A 19,043-nucleotide genomic window follows, 5' to 3' on the forward strand; every position below is an offset into this window, starting at 1 on the left:
ATCCCAGGGCGCCGTAGGTGGCACAAAGGGAGGCTGGATGTGCAGAACCCCTTTCAAGAAAATCTGAACCTCTGCAAGGGAAGCCAATTGTTTCTGGAAGAAAATGGATAGGGCCGAAATCTGGACCCTTACAGATCCCAACCTCAGGCCCATATCCACACCTGCTTGCAGGAAGAGGAGAAACCGTCCCAGTTGAAACTCCACCGTAGGAAACTTCTTGGACTCACACCAAGATACATACTTTATCCAAATGCGATGGTAATGTTTAGATGGTACTCCTTTCCTAACCTGTATCAGGGTAGGAATAACTTTATTCGGAATGCCCCTCCGAGCTAAGATCTGGCGTTCAACCTCCATGCCGTCAAACGTAGCCGCGGTAAGTCTTGATAAGCGAATGGCCCCTGTTGCAGCAGGTCCTCCCGAAGAGGAAGAGGCCTCACTCTTCCAGCAGTAGATCCAGAAGATCCGCGTACCAAGCCCTCCTTGGCCAGTCCGGAGCAATGAGGATTGCCTGAACTCGTTCTCCTTATGAGTTTTAGAACTCTTGGAATGAGTGGAAGTGGAGGGAACACGTACACTGACTGGAACACCCACGGAGACACAAGGGCGTCCACTGCCACGGCTTGCGGGTCCCTTGACCTGGAACAATACTTCCAAAGCTTCTTGCTGAGATAGGAGGCCATCTTGTCTATATGAGGTACACTCCAAAGAACTGTCACCTCTGTGAACACCTCCGGATGGAGGCCCCATTCTCCTGGATAGAGATCGTGTCTGCTGAGAAAGTCTGCTTCCCAGTTGTCTACTCCCGGAATGAAGATTGCTGACAGCACCAACGCGTGTTTCTCTGACGTCCTAGTGGATGCTGGGACTCCGTAAGGACCATGGGGAATAGCGGCTCCGCAGGAGACAGGGCACAATAATAAAAGCTTTAGGATCAGGTGGTGTGCACTGGCTCCTCCCCCTATGACCCTCCTCCAAGCCTCAGTTAGATTTTTGTGCCCGGCCGAGAAGGGTGCAATCTAGGTGGCTCTCCTGAGCTGCTTAGAATAAAAGTTTATTTTAGGTTTTTTTATTTTCAGTGAGTCCTGCTGGCAACAGGTTCACTGCATCGTGGGACTAAGGGGAGAAGAAGCGAACTCACCTGCGTGCAGAGTGGATTGGGCTTCTTAGGCTACTGGACATTAGCTCCAGAGGGACGATCACAGGTACAGCCTGGATGGGTCACCGGAGCCGCGCCGCCGTCCCCCTTACAGAGCCAGAAGAGACGAAGAGGTCCGGTGAAATCGGCGGCAGAAGACGATCCTGTCTTCAGACTAAGGTAGCGCACAGCACCGCAGCTGTGCGCCATTGCTCTCAGCACACTTCACACTCCGGTCACTGAGGGTGCAGGGCGCTGGGGGGGGAGCGCCCTGAGACGCAATATAAACAGAAAATACCTTAGGTGGCAAAAAGAATACATCACATATAGCTCCTGGGCTATATGGATGTATTTTAACCCCTGCCATTTTTACACAAAAGAGCGGGAGATAAGGACGTCGTGAAGGGGCGGAGCCTATCTCCTCAGCACACAAGCACCATTTTCCCTCACAGCTCCGCTGGAAGGACGGCTCCCTGACTCTCCCCTGCAGTCCTGCTTCAGAATCAGGGTAAAAAAGAGAAGGGGGGGCACTGTTGGCAGCAAATAACGATTAAAACAGCAGCTATAAGGGAATAACACTTATATAAGGTTATCCCTGTATATATATAGCGCTGGGTGTGTGCTGGCAGACTCTCCCTCTGTCTCTCCAAAGGGCTAAGTGGGGTCCTGTCCTCTATCAGAGCATTCCCGGTGTGTGTGCTGTGTGTCGGTACGCGTGTGTCGACATGTATGAGGAGGAAAATGATGTGGAGGCGGAGCAATTGCCTGTGTTAGTGATGTCACCCCCTAGGGAGTCGACACCTGACTGGATGATTGTATTTAAACAATTAAGTGATAATGTCAGCACTTTGCAAAAAACTGTTGACTACATGAGACAGCCGGCAAATCAATTAGTGCCTGTCCAGGCGTCTCAGACACCGTCAGGGGCCCTAAAACGCCCGTTACCTCAGTGGGTCGACACAGACCCAGACACAGATACTGAGTCTAGTGTCGACGGTGACGAGACAAACGTAATGTCCAGTAGGGCCACACGTTACATGATCACGGCAATGAAGGAGGCATTGAACATTTCTGACACTACAAGTACCACAAAGAAGCTTATTATGTGGGGTGTGAAAAAACTACCAATAGTTTTTCCTGAGTCAGATGAATTAAATGAGGTGTGTGATAAAGCGTGGGTTTCCCCCGATAAAAAACTGCTAATTTCTAATAAATTATTAGCACTATATCCTTTCCCGCCAGAGGTTAGGGCGCGTTGGGAAACACCCCCTAGGGTAGATAAGGCGCTCACACGTTTATCTAAACAAGTAGCGTTACCGTCTCCTGATACGGCCACCCTCAAAGAACCAGCTGATAGAAGGCTGGAAAATATCCTAAAAAGTATATACACACATACTGGTGTTATACTGCGACCAGCAATCGCCTCAGCCTGGATGTGCAGTGCTGGAGTCGCATGGTCGGATTCCCTGACTGAGAATATTGATACCCTGGATAGGGACAATATTTTGTTAACTATAGAACATTTGAAGGATGCATTGCTATATATGCGTGATGCACAGAGGGATATTTGCACCCTGGCATCAAGAGTAAGTGCTATGTCCATCTCTGCCAGAAGAGCGTTATGGACGCGACAGTGGTCAGGTGATGCGGATTCCAAACGGCACATGGAAGTATTGCCGTATAAAGGGGAGGAGTTATTTGGGGCTGGTCTATCGGACCTGGTGGCCACGGCAACGGCTGAAAAGTCCACCTTTTTACCCCAGGTCACTTCACATCAGCAGAAAAAGACACCGTCTTTTCAAACTCAGTCCTTTCGTTCCCATAAGTACAAGCGAGCAAAAGGCCACTCTTTTCTGCCCCGGGGCAGAGGAAGAGGAAAAAGACTGCACCATGCAGCCGCTTCCCAGGAGCAGAAGCCCTCCCCTGCTTCTGCCAAGTCTTCAGCATGACGCTGGGGCTTTACAAGCAGACTCAGACATGGTGGGGGCCCGTCTCAAGAATTTCAACGCGCAGTGGGCTCACTCGCAAGTGGACCCCTGGATTCTACAGGTAGTATCGCAGGGGTACAAACTGGAATTCGAGGCGTTTCCCCCTCGCCGGTTCCTGAAGTCTGCTTTACCAAAGTCTCCCTCCGACAGGGAGGCAGTTTTGGAAGCCATTCACAAGCTGTATTCCCAGCAGGTGATAATCAAGGTACCCCTCCTACAACAGGGAAAGGGGTATTATTCCACGCTGTTTGTGGTACCGAAGCCGGACGGCTCGGTGAGACCAATTTTAAATCTGAAATCCTTGAACACTTACATAAAAAGGTTCAAATTCAAGATGGAGTCACTCAGAGCGGTGATAGCGAACCTGGAAGAAGGGGACTTTATGGTGTCTCTGGACATCAAAGATGCTTATCTCCACGTCCCAATCTACCCTTCTCACCAAGGGTACCTCAGGTTTGTAGTACAAAACTGTCATTATCAGTTTCAGACGCTGCCGTTTGGATTGTCCACGGCACCTCGGGTCTTTACCAAGGTAATGGCCGAAATGATGATTCTTCTACGAAGAAAAGGCATCTTAATTATCCCTTACTTGGACGATCTCCTGATAAGGGCAAGGTCCAGGGAACAGTTAGAAGTCGGAGTGGCACTATCTCAGGTAGTGTTACGTCAGCACGGGTGGATTCTAAATATTCCAAAATCGCAGCTGATTCCAACGACACGTCTACTGTTCCTAGGAATGATTCTGGACACAGTCCAGAAGAAGGTGTTTCTCCCGGAGGAGAAGGCCAGGGAGTTATCCGAGCTAGTCAGGAACCTCCTAAAACCAGGCCAGGTGTCAGTGCATCAGTGCACGAGGGTCCTGGGAAAAATGGTGGCTTCTTACGAAGCGATTCCATTCGGAAGATTCCATGCAAGAACGTTTCAGTGGGATCTACTGGACAAATGGTCCGGATCGCATCTTCAGATGCATCAGCGGATAACCCTGTCGCCAAGGACAAGGGTGTCTCTTCTGTGGTGGCTGCAGAGTGCTCATCTACTAGAGGGCCGCAGATTTGGCATTCAGGATTGGATCCTGGTGACCACGGATGCCAGCCTGAGAGGCTGGGGAGCAGTCACACAGGGAAGGAATTTCCAGGGCTTGTGGTCAAGCATGGAAACATCTCTTCATATAAACATTCTGGACCTAAGGGCCATTTACAATGCCCTAAGTCAAGCAAAACCTCTGCTTCAGGGTCAGGCGGTGTTGATCCAATCGGACAACATCACGTCAGTCGCCCACGTAAACAGACAGGGCGGCACGAGAAGCAGGAGGGCAATGGCAGAAGCTGCAAGGATTCTTCGCTGGGCGGAAAATCATGTGATAGCACTGTCAGCAGTGTTCATTCCGGGAGTGGACAACTGGGAAGCAGACTTCCTCAGCAGACACGACCTTCACCCGGGAGAGTGGGGTCTTCACCCAGAAGTCTTCCACCTGATTGTAAACCGCTGGGAAAAACCAAAGGTGGACATGATGGCGTCACGTCTAAACAAAAAACTGGACAGATATTGCGCCAGGTCAAGTGACCCTCAGGCAATAGCGGTGGACGCTCTGGTAACGCCGTGGGTATACCAGTCAGTGTATGTGTTCCCTCCTCTGCCTCTCATACCAAAAGTACTGAGAATCATAAGAAGGAGAGGAGTAAGAACTATACTCGTGGTTCTGGATTGGCCAAGAAGGACTTGGTACCCGGAACTTCAAGAGATGCTCACGGACGAACCGTGGCCTCTACCTCTAAGAAAGGACCTGCTACTGCAGGGGCCTTGTCTGTTCCAAGACTTACCGCGGCTGCGTTTGACGGCATGGCGGTTGAACGCCGGATCCTGAAGGAAAAAGGCATTCCAGAAGAAGTCATCCCTACCCTGGTCAAAGCCAGGAAGGACGTAACCGCAAATCACCGCATTTGGCGTAAATATGTTGCGTGGTGTGAGGCCAAGAAGGCCCCTACAGAGGAATTTCAACTGGGTCGTTTCCTTCATTTCCTGCAAACAGGACTGTCTATGGGCCTAAAATTAGGGTCCATTAAGGTTCAAATTTCGGCCCTGTCGATTTTCTTCCAGAAAGAACTGGCTTCAGTACCTGAAGTTCAGACATTTGTAAAAGGGGTGCTGCATATACAGCCTCTTTTTGTGCCTCCAGTGGCACCTTGGGATCTCAATGTTGTGTTGAGGTTCCTAAAGTCACATTGGTTTGAACCACTCACCACTGTGGACTTAAAATATCTCACATGGAAGGTGACGATGCTGTTAGCCTTGGCTTCAGCCTGGCGTGTGTCAGAATTGGCGGCTTTATCATATAAAAGCCCTTACTTAATTTTTCATTCTGACAGGGCGGAATTGAGGACTCGTCCTCAATTTCTACCTAAGGTGGTTTCTGCTTTTCACATGAACCAACCTATTGTGGTACCTGCGGCTACTAAGGACTTGGAGGACTCCAAGTTGCTTGACGTGGTCAGGGCCCTGAAAATATATGTTCCAGGACGGCTGGAGTCAGGAAATCTGACTCGCTGTTTATCCTGTATGCACCCAACAAACTGGGTGCTCCTGCTTCTAAGCAGACGATTGCTCGTTGGATTTGTAGTACAATTCAACTTGCTCATTCTGTGGCAGGCCTGCCACAGCCAAAATCGGTAAAAGCCCATTCCACAAGGAAAGTGGGTTCATCTTGGGCGGCTGCCCGAGGGGTCTCGGCTTTACAACTTTGCCGAGCAGCTACTTGGTCAGGGGCAAACACGTTTGCTAAATTCTATAAATTTGATACCCTGGCTGAGGAGGACCTGGAGTTCTCTCATTCGGTGCTGCAGAGTCATCCGCACTCTCCCGCCCGTTTGGGAGCTTTGGTATAATCCCCATGGTCCTTACGGAGTCCCAGCATCCACTAGGACGTCAGAGAAAATAAGATTTTACTTACCGATAAATCTATTTCTCGTAGTCCGTAGTGGATGCTGGGCGCCCATCCCTAGTGCGGATTGTCTGCAATACTTGTATATAGTTATTGTTACAAAAATTCGGGTTATTATTGTTGGGAGCCATCTTTTCAGAGGCTCCTTTGCGTTTATCATACTGTTAACTGGGTTCAGATCACGAGTTGTACGGTGTGATTGGTGTGGCTGGTATGAGTCTTACCCGGGATTCAATATCCTTCCTTATTATGTACGCTCGTCCGGGCACAGTATCCTAACTGAGGCTTGGAGGAGGGTCATAGGGGGAGGAGCCAGTGCACACCACCTGATCCTAAAGCTTTTATTATTGTGCCCTGTCTCCTGCGGAGCCGCTATTCCCCATGGTCCTTACGGAGTCCCAGCATCCACTACGGACTACGAGAAATAGATTTATCGGTAAGTAAAATCTTATTTTTTCCGCCCAGAGGAAGGTTCTTGTTACCTCTGACACTGCAGCTCTGCTCTTCGTTCCGCCCTGTCGGTTTATGTAGGCCACCGTCGTTACATTGTCCAACTGCAGTTGAATGGCTCGATCTTGCAGAAGATGGGCTGTTTGGAGAAGACCGTTGTAGATGGCTTAGGTCCAGAATGTTTATTGGAAGACTGGATTCCAGGCATGACCACCTGCTTTGGTAGTTCCCCTAAGTGACTGCGCCCCAGCCCCGGAGACTTGCATCCGTGGTTAGAAAGATCCAGTCCTGAATCCCGAACCTGCGGTCCTCCAGAAGGTGAGGTAATTGCAGCCACCAGAGAAGTGAGATCCTGGCTTTCGGTGACAGACGTATTCTCTGGTGCATGTGTAGATGAGATCCCAACCACTTGTCCAGGAGATCCAGTTGGAAGGACCGAGCATGAAACCTTCCGTACTGTAGAGCCTCGTAAGAAGCAACCATCTTCCCCAGAAGGCCAATGCACTGATGAATCGATATCCGGGCTGGCTTCAGGATGTCCCGGGCCATTGTCTGAATCACCAACGCTTTCTCCTCTGGCAGAAACACCCTCTGGACTTCTGTGTCGAGGATCATTCCCAGGAAAGACAATCTCCATGTCGGCTCCAAATGTGATTTTGGAAGGTTCAGGATCCAACCATGTTCCCTGAGCAGATGAGTCGTGAGAACAATGGACTGCAACAACGTCTCCCTGGACGATGCCTTTATCAGCAGATCATCCAGATATGGAACTATGTTCACCCCCTGTCTGCGGAGAACCATCATCTCTGCCATCACCTTGGTGAACACCCTTGGCGCTGTGGAGAGACCGAATGGCAGCGCCTGAAATTGATAGTGACTGCCTAACAGTGCAAATCTGTGATAACACTGGTGCGACAGCCAAATCGGAATGTGGAGGTGCGCATCCTTGATATCCAGGGATACCAAAAACTCTCTCTCCTCCAGACCTGAGATCACTGCTCTTAGAGACTCCATTTTGAATTTGAAGACCCTCATGTAAGGCTTCAGCGATTTCAAGTTCAAAATCGGTCTGACCGAAACATCCGGTTTCGGTACCACGAAAAGGTTTGAATAATTGTGGTAATTCCGAGTTGTTCGCTCGTTAGTAGGGAGTGTATGTTAGCTTAGCAGAAGTGCGAACTAAAGGATCGCAGAGCAGCAGCAAATTTTTTTGGCAGTTTTAGAGTAGCTCAATACCTACTCAGCGCTTGCGATCACTTCAGACTGTTAAGTTCCTGTTTTGACGTCACGAACACGCCCTGCGTTCGCCCAGCCACGCCTGCGTTTTTCCGAACACTCCCTGAAAACGGTCAGTTGACACCCAGAAACGCCCTCTTTCTGTCAATCACTCTGCGACCAGCAGTGCAACTGAAAAGCTTCGCTAGACCTTGTGTGAAACTACATTGTCCGTTGCAACAGTAGGACGCGCGTGCGCATTGCGCCGCATACGCATGCGCATAAGTGCTTTTTTTTGCCTCATCGCTGCAGAGTGAAGGAAAGCAGCTAGCGATCAACTCGGAATGATCCCCAATAACCCTTGTTTTGCATATGAGGTGGAACTGGAATAATGACCTGTGACTTTTCCAACTTTAGGATGGCTTCCTGTAGGATAGCCATGTCTGTCAGCAAGGCTGGCAAGCCTGATTTGAAGAATCTGTGAGGCGGGAGTTCTTGAAACTCCAGTCTGTACCCCTGGGACACAATATCCTGTACCCAGGGGTCCAGGCCGGACGACACCCATACGTGTTTGAAACGTCTGAGTCTCGCACCCACCAAACCGTCCCCAGGCTGTGCGGTCCACCGTCATGCTGAGGATTTTGAGGTACCAGAAACAGGTTTCTGGTCCTGGGAGCCTGCCGGAGCAGGCTCTTTGGATTTTGCCCGACCCCCTCTAAAGAAGGTGGTAGGAGGCTTGGACTTTTTTTGCCCTAGTGGTCCGTAAGAACTGCGATGCAGCTGAAGAAAAAGGTTTCTGCGTAGAGGCGTAGCAGAGGGAAGGAAAGGTGACTTACCCGCAGTTGCCGTGGAAATCCACACAGCCAATGCTTCCCCAAATAGAGCCTGACCTGTGTAGTGTAAGTTCTCCACATTTCTCCTAGATTCCGCGTCTGCAGACCATTAGCGTAGGTAGAGTCCCCTGCGAGCTGATACCGACATGGAAGATATCCGCGCAGTCGGCGTGCCCAGGTCCTTCATGGATTCCGCCATGAACCCCGCAGAATCCTGTAAGTTACGTAGAAACAATTCAATGTCACTCCTATCCATTGTATCCAAATCCTCTAGTAATGTGCCAGACCAATTTACTATGGTTTTAGAAATCCATGCACAGGCAATAGTGGGCCTTAACACCACTCCTGAAGCAGTGTAAATGGATCTGAGCGTAGTGTCAATCTTACGATCAGCTGGTTCTGTTAACACGGTAGATCCAGGGACAGGTAAAACCACCTTTTTAGACAGTGTAGAGACAGATTCGTCGACTATGGGTGGGTTTTCCATTTTTTTCATCACCTCCTCAGGGAAGGGAAAAGCAACCAGAACCCTTTTTGGGTTCTCATAGGATTTTTCAAATATAACGTTTAATTCTTTAGACGCAGGAAAGGTTAGCGAGGCTTTCTCATTGTCAGTGAAGTAAGCCTCCTCAACCTGCTCAGGTGGCATGTCATTAATGTTTAACACATCTCTAATGGCCTCAATCATGAGCTGCACCCCCTTTGCAAGGGATGCCGCCCCCCTCAGCACATCCCCATCACCGGCTGCAGCATCAGAGTCGGTATCCGTGTCATCTTGCATAATTTGGGCAAGTGCACGTTTCTGTGGGAACATGCTAGGGGATTTTGCAGGAATAGGAACAGAACCTGACCAAACTGCCATAAATTTCTTTAACACCTGAGTTTCCGTCTCAGTATTTACTACCCTAGTAAAGATCTGAGAGATCATCCCTTTAATAGAGGTTAACCACTCAGACTCAATAACAGGGATCTGAGACGCCTTGTATATATGGAATGGTCTCTTCCTGAGAGGAAACATCCTCTGCAGCATATGACACAGAGTCCCTAGACATGGCTATGGAAGATAACAAACACCCCCACACACACAGCGTCTCTGTATCAAGATCTGCAGGCAGGAAAATGGCGCTGAACGCTGCTGGGTCCACTCTGAGGAGAAGCTCCGCCCCTGAACATGGCGCTGCTTCCCGCTCTTCAGTTGTTTTATACTGGCCTGAGGTTTTTGCTGGCAGTGTTACTGAGGTCCCTAACAGACTTGTAGACCAGTGTAGGGTATCGGCTGGCCAGGGCGCCCCTTACAGCGCCACACTATGTACCGCTGAGCCTCTGGAGCGCAGTTAATACTGCGCTCCCACCCTGTTGCCGCCATCTTCACACCGGCTCCCCGCTTGTCACTCGCCACCAAACTCTTCTGGCTCTGTAAGGGGGTGGCGGCATGCTGTGGGAGTGAATGGTCGCCTGGGGCGGCTACCAATCAACACCCTCAGGAGCTAATGTCCTGTCAGCGGAGATAGTGGCTCAGACCCCTCAGGGCGGACACTACTCCCACCTCTTAGTCCATCGAAGCAGGGAGGCTGTTGACAGCAGCCTCCCTGAGAGAGCAAGGGGTGTGGGGAAGGAGTGAGAGAGGTAGTGAGAGAGAGAGGTAGAAAAAGGAGGAGAAGCAAAGATATAAACAAACAGAGAGACAGCAAGAGAGAAAGAAAAAATGAGAGAGGACAGGAATGAGAGATTGGGAGCAAAAGGAGAGAAAAATAGAATGAAGGAGAACTAGGGAGGTAGCTTCTATTTCCTTTTATAGTAGACAAATTCCTTTCATCTTTTTGCCTCTGATGCTCAAGGCCTAATGGGCCCTACACATTAGGCGACCCGCCACCGAGCTGAACAATGGCCGACACGGCAGATGTTTGACCCGGCGGTGGGGAGGGAGGTGACGGGGGGAGTGAAGTTTCTTCACTCCCCCGTCACCCTTCTCCATAGCAGTGCAAGTTAATATGGGTGAAATTGTCCATATTGGCCTGCATGCATAAGTGACCCGGCACCAACGATGAACGAGTGCAGGGCCGCGAATCATTCATCGTTGGTGCCTACATACTGAACGATATGAACGAGTTCTTGTTCATTAATGAATGAGAACATTCATATCATTCAGTTCTGTCGCTTAATGTGTAGGGCCTATAAGAATAATTTATCATCACAAGCAACAATTAGAATATAAACATCCATATCTGACATTTTCAATAGTGGGTCAGATAGTACTGTATGTGGAAGTAGGGATGGAAATACAACTAAAGACACCCAGGTAAAAGCTGGACACAAACTTTCAAGTTCACTGAAAAAAAAATTGTAAAAAAAATCTCAGATGATTAAGGGGGAGATGTATCAAACCTTGGGGAAAGATAAAGTACTAACCAATTACCTCCTTTTACTGTCATTTTTTAAACACAGCCAGTAAAATAACAATTAGAAGCTGGTTGGTGGGTACTTTGGGGTACATTTACTAAGCACTGATAAGAGCGTAGAAGTGAGCCAGTGGAGATATGTCCCCATCAACCAATCAGCAGCTCTGTATCATTTTATAGTATGCAAATTATAGATGTTACTTCAGTGTCAATGGGGAAATATCTCCACTAGCTCACTTCTCTGCTCTTATCACTGCTTAGTAAATGTACCCCTTTGGGCCTAATTCAGACCTGCAGCAGGCGATTAGGTCTGAACTGCGCATGCACTGGCGCCGCATTGCACTGGCGCATGCCAGACAGCTGATGGCCATCTCAGCCCAGCGATCGTCTCTAACTGATTGACAGGCAGAGACGGTCGCTGGGCGGGAGGGAGCGGCGTTTGGCCGCCGTTCTGAGGGAGCGGGCCGAGCAACGCAGGTGTGCCTGGACCGTGCAAGGGGTGGTCCGTGGCGGCTTCGTGACATCACACACACAGCCGCAGCGACCCGGACAGCGACGGGCAGCTCCCTGCCAGCGCGTAGGAGCTGGACAGGTAGGGAGCTGCTTATCAAGTACAACAGCATTGCCGCAGTGCGATGCTTTTGTACTTATGCGGGGAGGATGGTAGGGCCAGACATGCGTAGCAGACTAGCCCTGTGCTGGGCGTTCCCCCACATGTCTGAGTAACTGATAGTAGCCGTGCAAAATTTTGCACGGCTACGATCAGGTCTGAATTAGGCCCTTTATCTCCATTCACTTTTTCCCTCTCCAAGCTTTGATACATCCTGCCATAACTGAACAAAAATAAAGCATTCCATTGACTAATGGCAACTTATATTGCTATATTATCTTCTAGAATTTACAGTAGATGCCAGGTATTTACATCTTTACTGTAGCTGCTTTAAACATTTTAATTAAATGAAAAAATAATTAACATAAAATCAGTGAGCGATGATATGGGTTTAATACATTTTAATACAGTACTAGCTCTACAACACAAAATAATTATTACTTACAGTATAATCTATCATTATTAAATGATCATTTTCTAGAGAAACTGCATTACACAAAAGCAATCAAGACATAACAGTATTTGTTGCATGTTCATTTAAAAAAATCCTAATATTAGCTGAAATATGTGAAAGTTTATTTAAATTCCATACATTCACAAAAATAAGCACCCACATCATTAATGTTTGTTTTCTTATCTTCCTTTTAAAATAAAATCATTGATACTGAAGAAAACATAACCCCACTGTTGAAAAGATTCAATATTTCAAGATCTATCACAAGTGGACCACAGGGGGCGCTGTTCCGCTATCTATGAATGATGCTTTTCTAAATTGCTTTGCAAGCAATTTATTAGGTCTCACTTGTTAATAAATGGATATACAGATGGGTCCACATTTATCTTGACTTCTTTGCTGCGCCTAGGCACACCATGGTTTATTAACATAAGTCCTTCATCTATTGTTTTCAGCTGCAATACAATACAGAGACCAATACATCAGGGGATTAAGTCATTACAACAGGGGATTAAGTCTGACTGACCTGGCTCAATTAATCCTATTAAAGGCCGAAATAAACATGGACCCATCTATATGTAGAATAATACAGTTGTCAACACAATTACCTATTTTACTTCACAAACATAATGTACATGAAAAAAAAAAAAAAAAACATTTATATGCCAAAAATAACTATTTTTAATATTAACTTTACTATTTAATAAAATTCTCCTGTGGTTATTCCATTACAGAACATTAACCTATTTAACCACTCTGTGTTCTTTAACCCTTAGCCTTGACTAAAAACCTTGACCATTTTCTTCTCCCCAATCCTGGCCTGAACATGTGATCACAATTACCGTTTCTTCTCCAGTTCCTAATCTCGGGTTATTCTGTTCACCTATTCACCGTTCTGGAATTGCTTTCCAGTTCATGAAACAGGACACAGACTCCAGATCTGCATCAATTATGTTAGCCCCTACCCTCTTAAAAGGTCCCACTACTGACTGTAATAGAGTTACATGCTAGACCCGGAGTCCAGTTCACTCTGTCTGTGACGTGGGGCATGGACTCCACGCTTCACGTGTTTCTTTAGTGTTCTTGACTTCACTCGTGACCTCATCTGGTGGGGCTGCTGGTTCTTCCTCCTAGTGAGCAGGTAATGGTGACATGCCGAATTATAAGTCCCTTTTAAAACCACTATCAGGTGAACACTGACATCAGACTATATGTCCTATACAAAGCTACTACTTGCAGTCAGATTATTTCACTGTCTGGGATCCTTGCGTTCCCAGTCTGGAACTGTGTTCCGTAGCTCTCCTAGAGCTTTAATGCAGTCAACTGTACTATCTTCAGACCTCTTCTTGTCTTGTGTCTCATTACATTCACCTGCACTATCTTCAGTACTCCTGGTAAGTTAAGACTCCTTATATTCAGCTATACTACCTCAAACCTCCATGTGCCTCATGCTTCATTTCAGGAAGCCATGGTATCCTCTAGTCTCTTGGTGCCTCAAGCAATCATTCTCAGCAGCCATTCACAGCACTCCAGGCACCCTGTGCCTCTATAAAGTCTAACATATTGTTCTCTGGCATTTCCCCTTCCAGTTTACTATGTCACCTCAACTACTCCAAGACTCAGTGTCTCTATCCAAGTACCTTGTGCCTCACTTTAACTATCTGTACATCCTCCTTATCAAACACTTTCCTGATGGTCACTCTGGTGCTTACTCTGAAGGCTATGACTTCTGTGGTGTCAGCAGTAAATCCAGTTTATCCTTGTGGGAATCGAAGGAGAAAGCTTGCATTACGGGACTCCACAGCTCAGAAGTAACCAGTGCCAAACCACCGCTGACCACACCGGATCCATAAAATTCTTGAGGATTCCTGCCAAACGTGTAGCAGCACAAAATATATAGGCAGGCAGGCCTGAGAGAGTGATAATGGCGGACTCAGTCAACACCTTTAAAAATGGGTTCGATAAATTCCTTATGGATAAGGGTAAACAGGGTTATGGTGCGTAGTCACACACTATAGTTATTAAAAAAAAAAAGAATAAAACACAACGGCTGAAATCAGCAACAGAAAAAATTAGTCCAAAAATAATACTGCATAGGAGACCACAAATAGGTTGAACTCGATGGACAAATTGTGTTTTTTCAAGCTTAGATACTATGTTACTATGTTACTTAGGTTTATTACAGGTCTGTATGACTATTGTACTCTCTGATTAATGTTCCACCTACCTGCATGGTGACCAGTTTATAGTAAATTCCTTCTCTCTGCATGAGTTCACTGTGGCTTCCTTGCTCCACAATGACACCCTCATGAAATCCAGCAATACTGTCTGCATTTCGGATTGTTGACAAGCGGTGGGCGATGATGATGGTGGTCCGGCCTTCCCTAGCCTATAAATAAAAGGAAGTTCTTCTGGTTAGCTGAACTTGATGTGAGGTTCCCAACTGATGATGGTGACAGAGAACCTACTAGAGAGTGAGGATTGTCCCATGTGACCGTATGAAGGATAACTGGTTTCCATACAATCAGATTAGAACACCTTTGTAGAATTTAGGAAATCCACAATACATCAATATTTTGGATGTATAAAAAGATTGAGAAGACTTCAAATAAATGTAACTAAGGATTCAGCTCAACTTTATACAAGCCACTATGACCACTGGTGAGTTATGGGTGATACAGCCATGTAATGCTGCTCAGTAAGACTTTTATTTAGCACATTTATTTAATTCCATGATCTACTGTAATACCTTATCCAGAGCTGCTTGTACAACAGATTCACTCTCAGTGTCCAGCGCAGAGGTGGCTTCGTCAAGAAGGAGAATTTTGGGGTTGCGAACCAGCGCCCGTGCGATAGCGATCCTCTGCTTCTGGCCCCCACTCAGCTGCGCTCCTCTCTCTCCCACTAGGGTCTCGTATTTCTGTAAATACATATTAACGTCACTAAACAAGGACTTCGATGATGTACAATAACCAGTCTATACGATCAAATATTACTGTATACTAAAAATGTATAGCTCTTATTATTGAAATAGTAAAGAATTAAAAGGTTACTAGCCCACATGCCGACTACAGATGTCCATAATATCGTTGCAGCTATCGGCAAAATAAATATTCATAGATTAAAAAAATAGTATAAAACTTTATTTACATCGGGAAGCTTCATGATAAAGTGGTAGGCATTTGCTTCCTTGGTGGCTCGTTCAATTTCCTCCATCGTGACATCTTCCCGGCCGTAGCGGATATTCTCAGCAATCGTGGTGTCAAACAGAACGGGTTCTTGGCTCACCACCCCAATCATCTCTCTTAAGTATCTGGTATTTAGATTGCGAATGTCCTGCCCATCAATAGTGATCTATCAGGAAAAGACATGTTTAAAATAAAGCGTATTTACCAGAACCAACTAAGATTAGCACAAAAGAAAAAACTTTAACTCTACTTTGGCAAATTCTGTTACTTTCATGCATTTTGACAGTAACAATGAAGAAAATACGCAAATTGCTATAATTTTTAGACAAGTATTCTGTGTTTAAAAAAGTATGACAAGCTCACTTACCGAGCCTTCCTCTGGGTCATAGAACCTTTGGATGAGCTGGACTGTTGTACTCTTGCCACAACCACTGCTCCCTACTAAGGCTACAGTCTTACCAGTAGGTACTTTAAGATTCAAGCCTTTCAAAACCTTCAATGAGAGAAATTTCTAATTAGACACACAAGACAGACACATGTCTGTAGTTAAGTGTACCTAGTGCCCACACACAGGGGAGCCACAAAGCTTATAGGATGAAGCATTGTTCATAATAATTGTAACAATTCACTAGGAACTAGTGAAAACACAGATGTACAGGGAGTTCAAAAAGTTCCTCCTCAGTGACTGTGTGCTAAGCAAGCCTCACCGCCGACAATGTGTGCTAAGTAATGTGACAACACTTTATTACGTGAAAATAAAACAGAATTTGTTATGTACTTGCCTACATTAAAAGTTGTCCCTCTCTGGCCTCCCACAGCTGCAGATGAGCTCTGCAGCCAGAGACAGCATTCACTACGGAGGGACATCTTGAACTCCCTATATAATGTTCTCTACAATGTTACCAGTAAAATTTATAGAATTTATTTTCATAAACATTGTTTAAGCTAAGAAAATGGTGACATCCACTAAATATAGGTGGTGGGTATGCTGTAGGTAAGTGCCTAAAAATCACAAATGTATTTACTGTACAGTGTAATTTTAAAGACTTTTACCTTTAATATTGTGTGTCACCCACCCCTGGCAGTACCTGCTACTCTGTGTATGTACTGGATATACTTCCATTTGCACAGGAGAATAATAAGAATTTACTTACCGATAATTCTATTTCTCGTAGTCCGTAGTGGATGCTGGGACTCCGTAAGGACCATGGGGATTAGCGGCTCCGCAGGAGACTGGGCACAAAAGTAAAAGCTTTATGACTAGCTGGTGTGCACTGGCTCCTCCCCCTATGACCCTCCTCCAAGCCTCAGTTAGGATACTGTGCCCGGACGAGCGTACATAATAAGGAAGGATTTTGAATCCCGGGTAAGACTCATACCAGCCACACCAATCACACCGTACAACCTGTGATCTGAACCCAGTTAACAGTATGATAAACGTAGGAGCCTCTGAAAAGATGGCTCACAACAATAAACAACCCGATTTTTTTGTAACAATAACTATATGCAAGTATTGCAGACAATCCGCACTTGGGATGGGCGCCCAGCATCCACTACGGACTACGAGAAATAGAATTATCGGTAAGTAAATTCTTATTTTCTCTGACGTCCTAGTGGATGCTGGGACTCCGTAAGGACCATGGGGATTATACCAAAGCTCCCAAACGGGCGGGAGAGTGCGGATGACTCTGCAGCACCGAATGAGAGAACTCCAGGTCCTCCTCAGCCAGGGTATCGAATTTGTAAAATTTTGCAAACGTGTTTGCCCCTGACCAAGTAGCTGCTCGGCAAAGTTGTAAAGCCGAGACCCCTCGGGCAGCCGCCCAAGATGAGCCCACTTAACTTGTGGAATGGGCTTTAACAGATTTTGGCTGTGGCAGGCCTGCCACAGAATGTGCAAGCTGAATTGTACTACAAATCCAACGAGCAATCGTCTGCTTAGAAGCAGGAGCACCCAGCTTGTTGGGTGCATACAGGATAAACAGCGAGTCAGATTTCCTGACTCCAGCCGTCCTGGAAACATATATTTTCAGGGCCCTGACTACGTCAAGCAACTTGGAGTACTCCAAGTCCCTAGTAGCCGCAGGTACCACAATAGGCTGGTTCATGTGAAACGCTGAAACCACCTTAGGGAGAAATTGAGGACGAGTCTTCAATTCTGCCCTGTCTGAATGAAAAATTAGGTAAGGGCTTTTATAAGATAAAGCCGCCAATTCTGAGACACGCCTGGCAGACGCCAGGGCTAACAGCATGACCACCTTCCACGTGAGATATCTTAATTCCACAGTGGTGAGTGGTTCAAACCAATGTGATTTTAGGAACCCTAAAACTACATTGAGATCCCAAGGTGCCACTGGAGGCACAAAAGGAGGCTGTATATGCAGTACCCCCTTGACAAACGTCTGAACTTCAGGCACTGAAGCCAGTTCTTTCTGGAAGAAGATCGACAGGGCCGAAATTTGAACCTTAATGGATCCTAATTTTAGGCCCATAGACAGTCCTGCTTGCAGGAAATGCAGGAAACGACCCAGTTGAAACTCCTCTGTAGGGGCCTTCTTGGCCTCACACCACGCAACATATTTTTGCCAAATGCGGTGATAATGTTTTGCGGTTACATCCTTCCTGGCTTTGATCAGGGTAGGGATGACTTCATCTGGAATGCCTTTTTCCTTCAGGATCCGGCGTTCAACCGCCATGCCGTCAAACGCAGCCGCGGTAAGTCTTGGAACAGACAAGGTCCCTGCTGGAGCAGGTCTTTTCTTAGAGGTAGAGGCCACGGGTCCTCCGTGAGCATCTCTTGCAGTTCCGGGTACCAAGTTCTTCTTGGCCAATCCGGAGCCACGAGTATAGTTCTTACTCCTCTCCTTCTTATGATTCTCAGTACTTTGGGTATGAGAGGCAGAGGAGGGAACACATACACCGACTGGTACACCCACGGTGTTACCAGAGCGTCCACCGCTATTGCCTGAGGGTCCCTTGACCTGGCGCAATATCTGTCCAGTTTTTTGTTGAGACGGGACACCATCATGTCCACCTTTGGTTTTTCCCAACGGTTTACAATCACTTGGAAGACTTCTGGGTGAAGTCCCCACTCCCCCGGGTGGAGGTCGTGCCTGCTGAGGAAGTCTGCTTCCCAGTTGTCCACTCCCGGAATGAACACTGCTGACAGTGCTATCACATGATTTTCCGCCCAGCGGAGAATCCTTGCAGCTTCTGCCATTGCCCCCCTGCTTCTTGTGCCGCCCTGTCTGTTTACGTGGGCGACAGCCGTGATGTTGTCCGACTGGATCAATACCGGTTGACCCTGAAGCAGAGGCCTTGCTTGACTTAGGGCATTGTAAATGGCCCTTAGTTCCAGGATATTTATGTGAAGAGACGTTTCCATGCTTGACCACAAGCCCTGGAAATTTCTTCCCTGTGTGACTGCTCCCCAGCCTCTCAGGCTGGCATCCGTGGTCACCAGCATCCAATCCTGAATGCCGAATCTGCGGCCCTCTAGAAGATGAGCACTCTGTAACCACCACAGGAGAGACACCCTTGTCCTTGGAGATAGGGTTATCCGCTGATGCATCTGAAGATGCGATCCGGACCATTTGTCCAGCAGATCCCACTGAAAAGTTCTTGCATGGAATCTTCCGAATGGAATCGCTTCGTAAGAAGCCACCATTTTTCCCAGGACTCTCGTGCATTGATGCACTGACACTTGGCCTGGTTTTAGGAGGTTCCTGACTAGCTCGGATAACTCCCTGGCCTTTTCCTCCGGGAGAAACACCTTTTTCTGGACTGTGTCCAGAATCATCCCTAGGAACAGTAGGCGTGTTGTTGGAATC

General features: G+C 47.1%; 1 protein-coding gene across 1 annotated transcript in view; it reads right to left on the minus strand.

Moving 5' to 3' along the window:
- Positions 1-19,043, minus strand: part of LOC134929558 (ATP-dependent translocase ABCB1-like) — a 279,814-nt gene that overhangs the window by 250,222 nt on the left and 10,549 nt on the right. The window contains exons 3-6 of the mRNA XM_063925152.1: positions 15,581-15,706; positions 15,176-15,379; positions 14,775-14,945; positions 14,253-14,414 (exon numbers count right to left, since the gene is read on the minus strand). Of these exons, the coding sequence (XP_063781222.1) occupies positions 14,253-14,414; positions 14,775-14,945; positions 15,176-15,379; positions 15,581-15,706 (663 nt within the window). The remainder of the gene's footprint in view (positions 1-14,252; positions 14,415-14,774; positions 14,946-15,175; positions 15,380-15,580; positions 15,707-19,043) is intronic.

This window comes from Pseudophryne corroboree, chromosome 5, assembly GCF_028390025.1.
Source record: "Pseudophryne corroboree isolate aPseCor3 chromosome 5, aPseCor3.hap2, whole genome shotgun sequence".
In the NCBI taxonomy this organism is placed as follows: Eukaryota; Metazoa; Chordata; class Amphibia; order Anura; family Myobatrachidae; genus Pseudophryne; species Pseudophryne corroboree.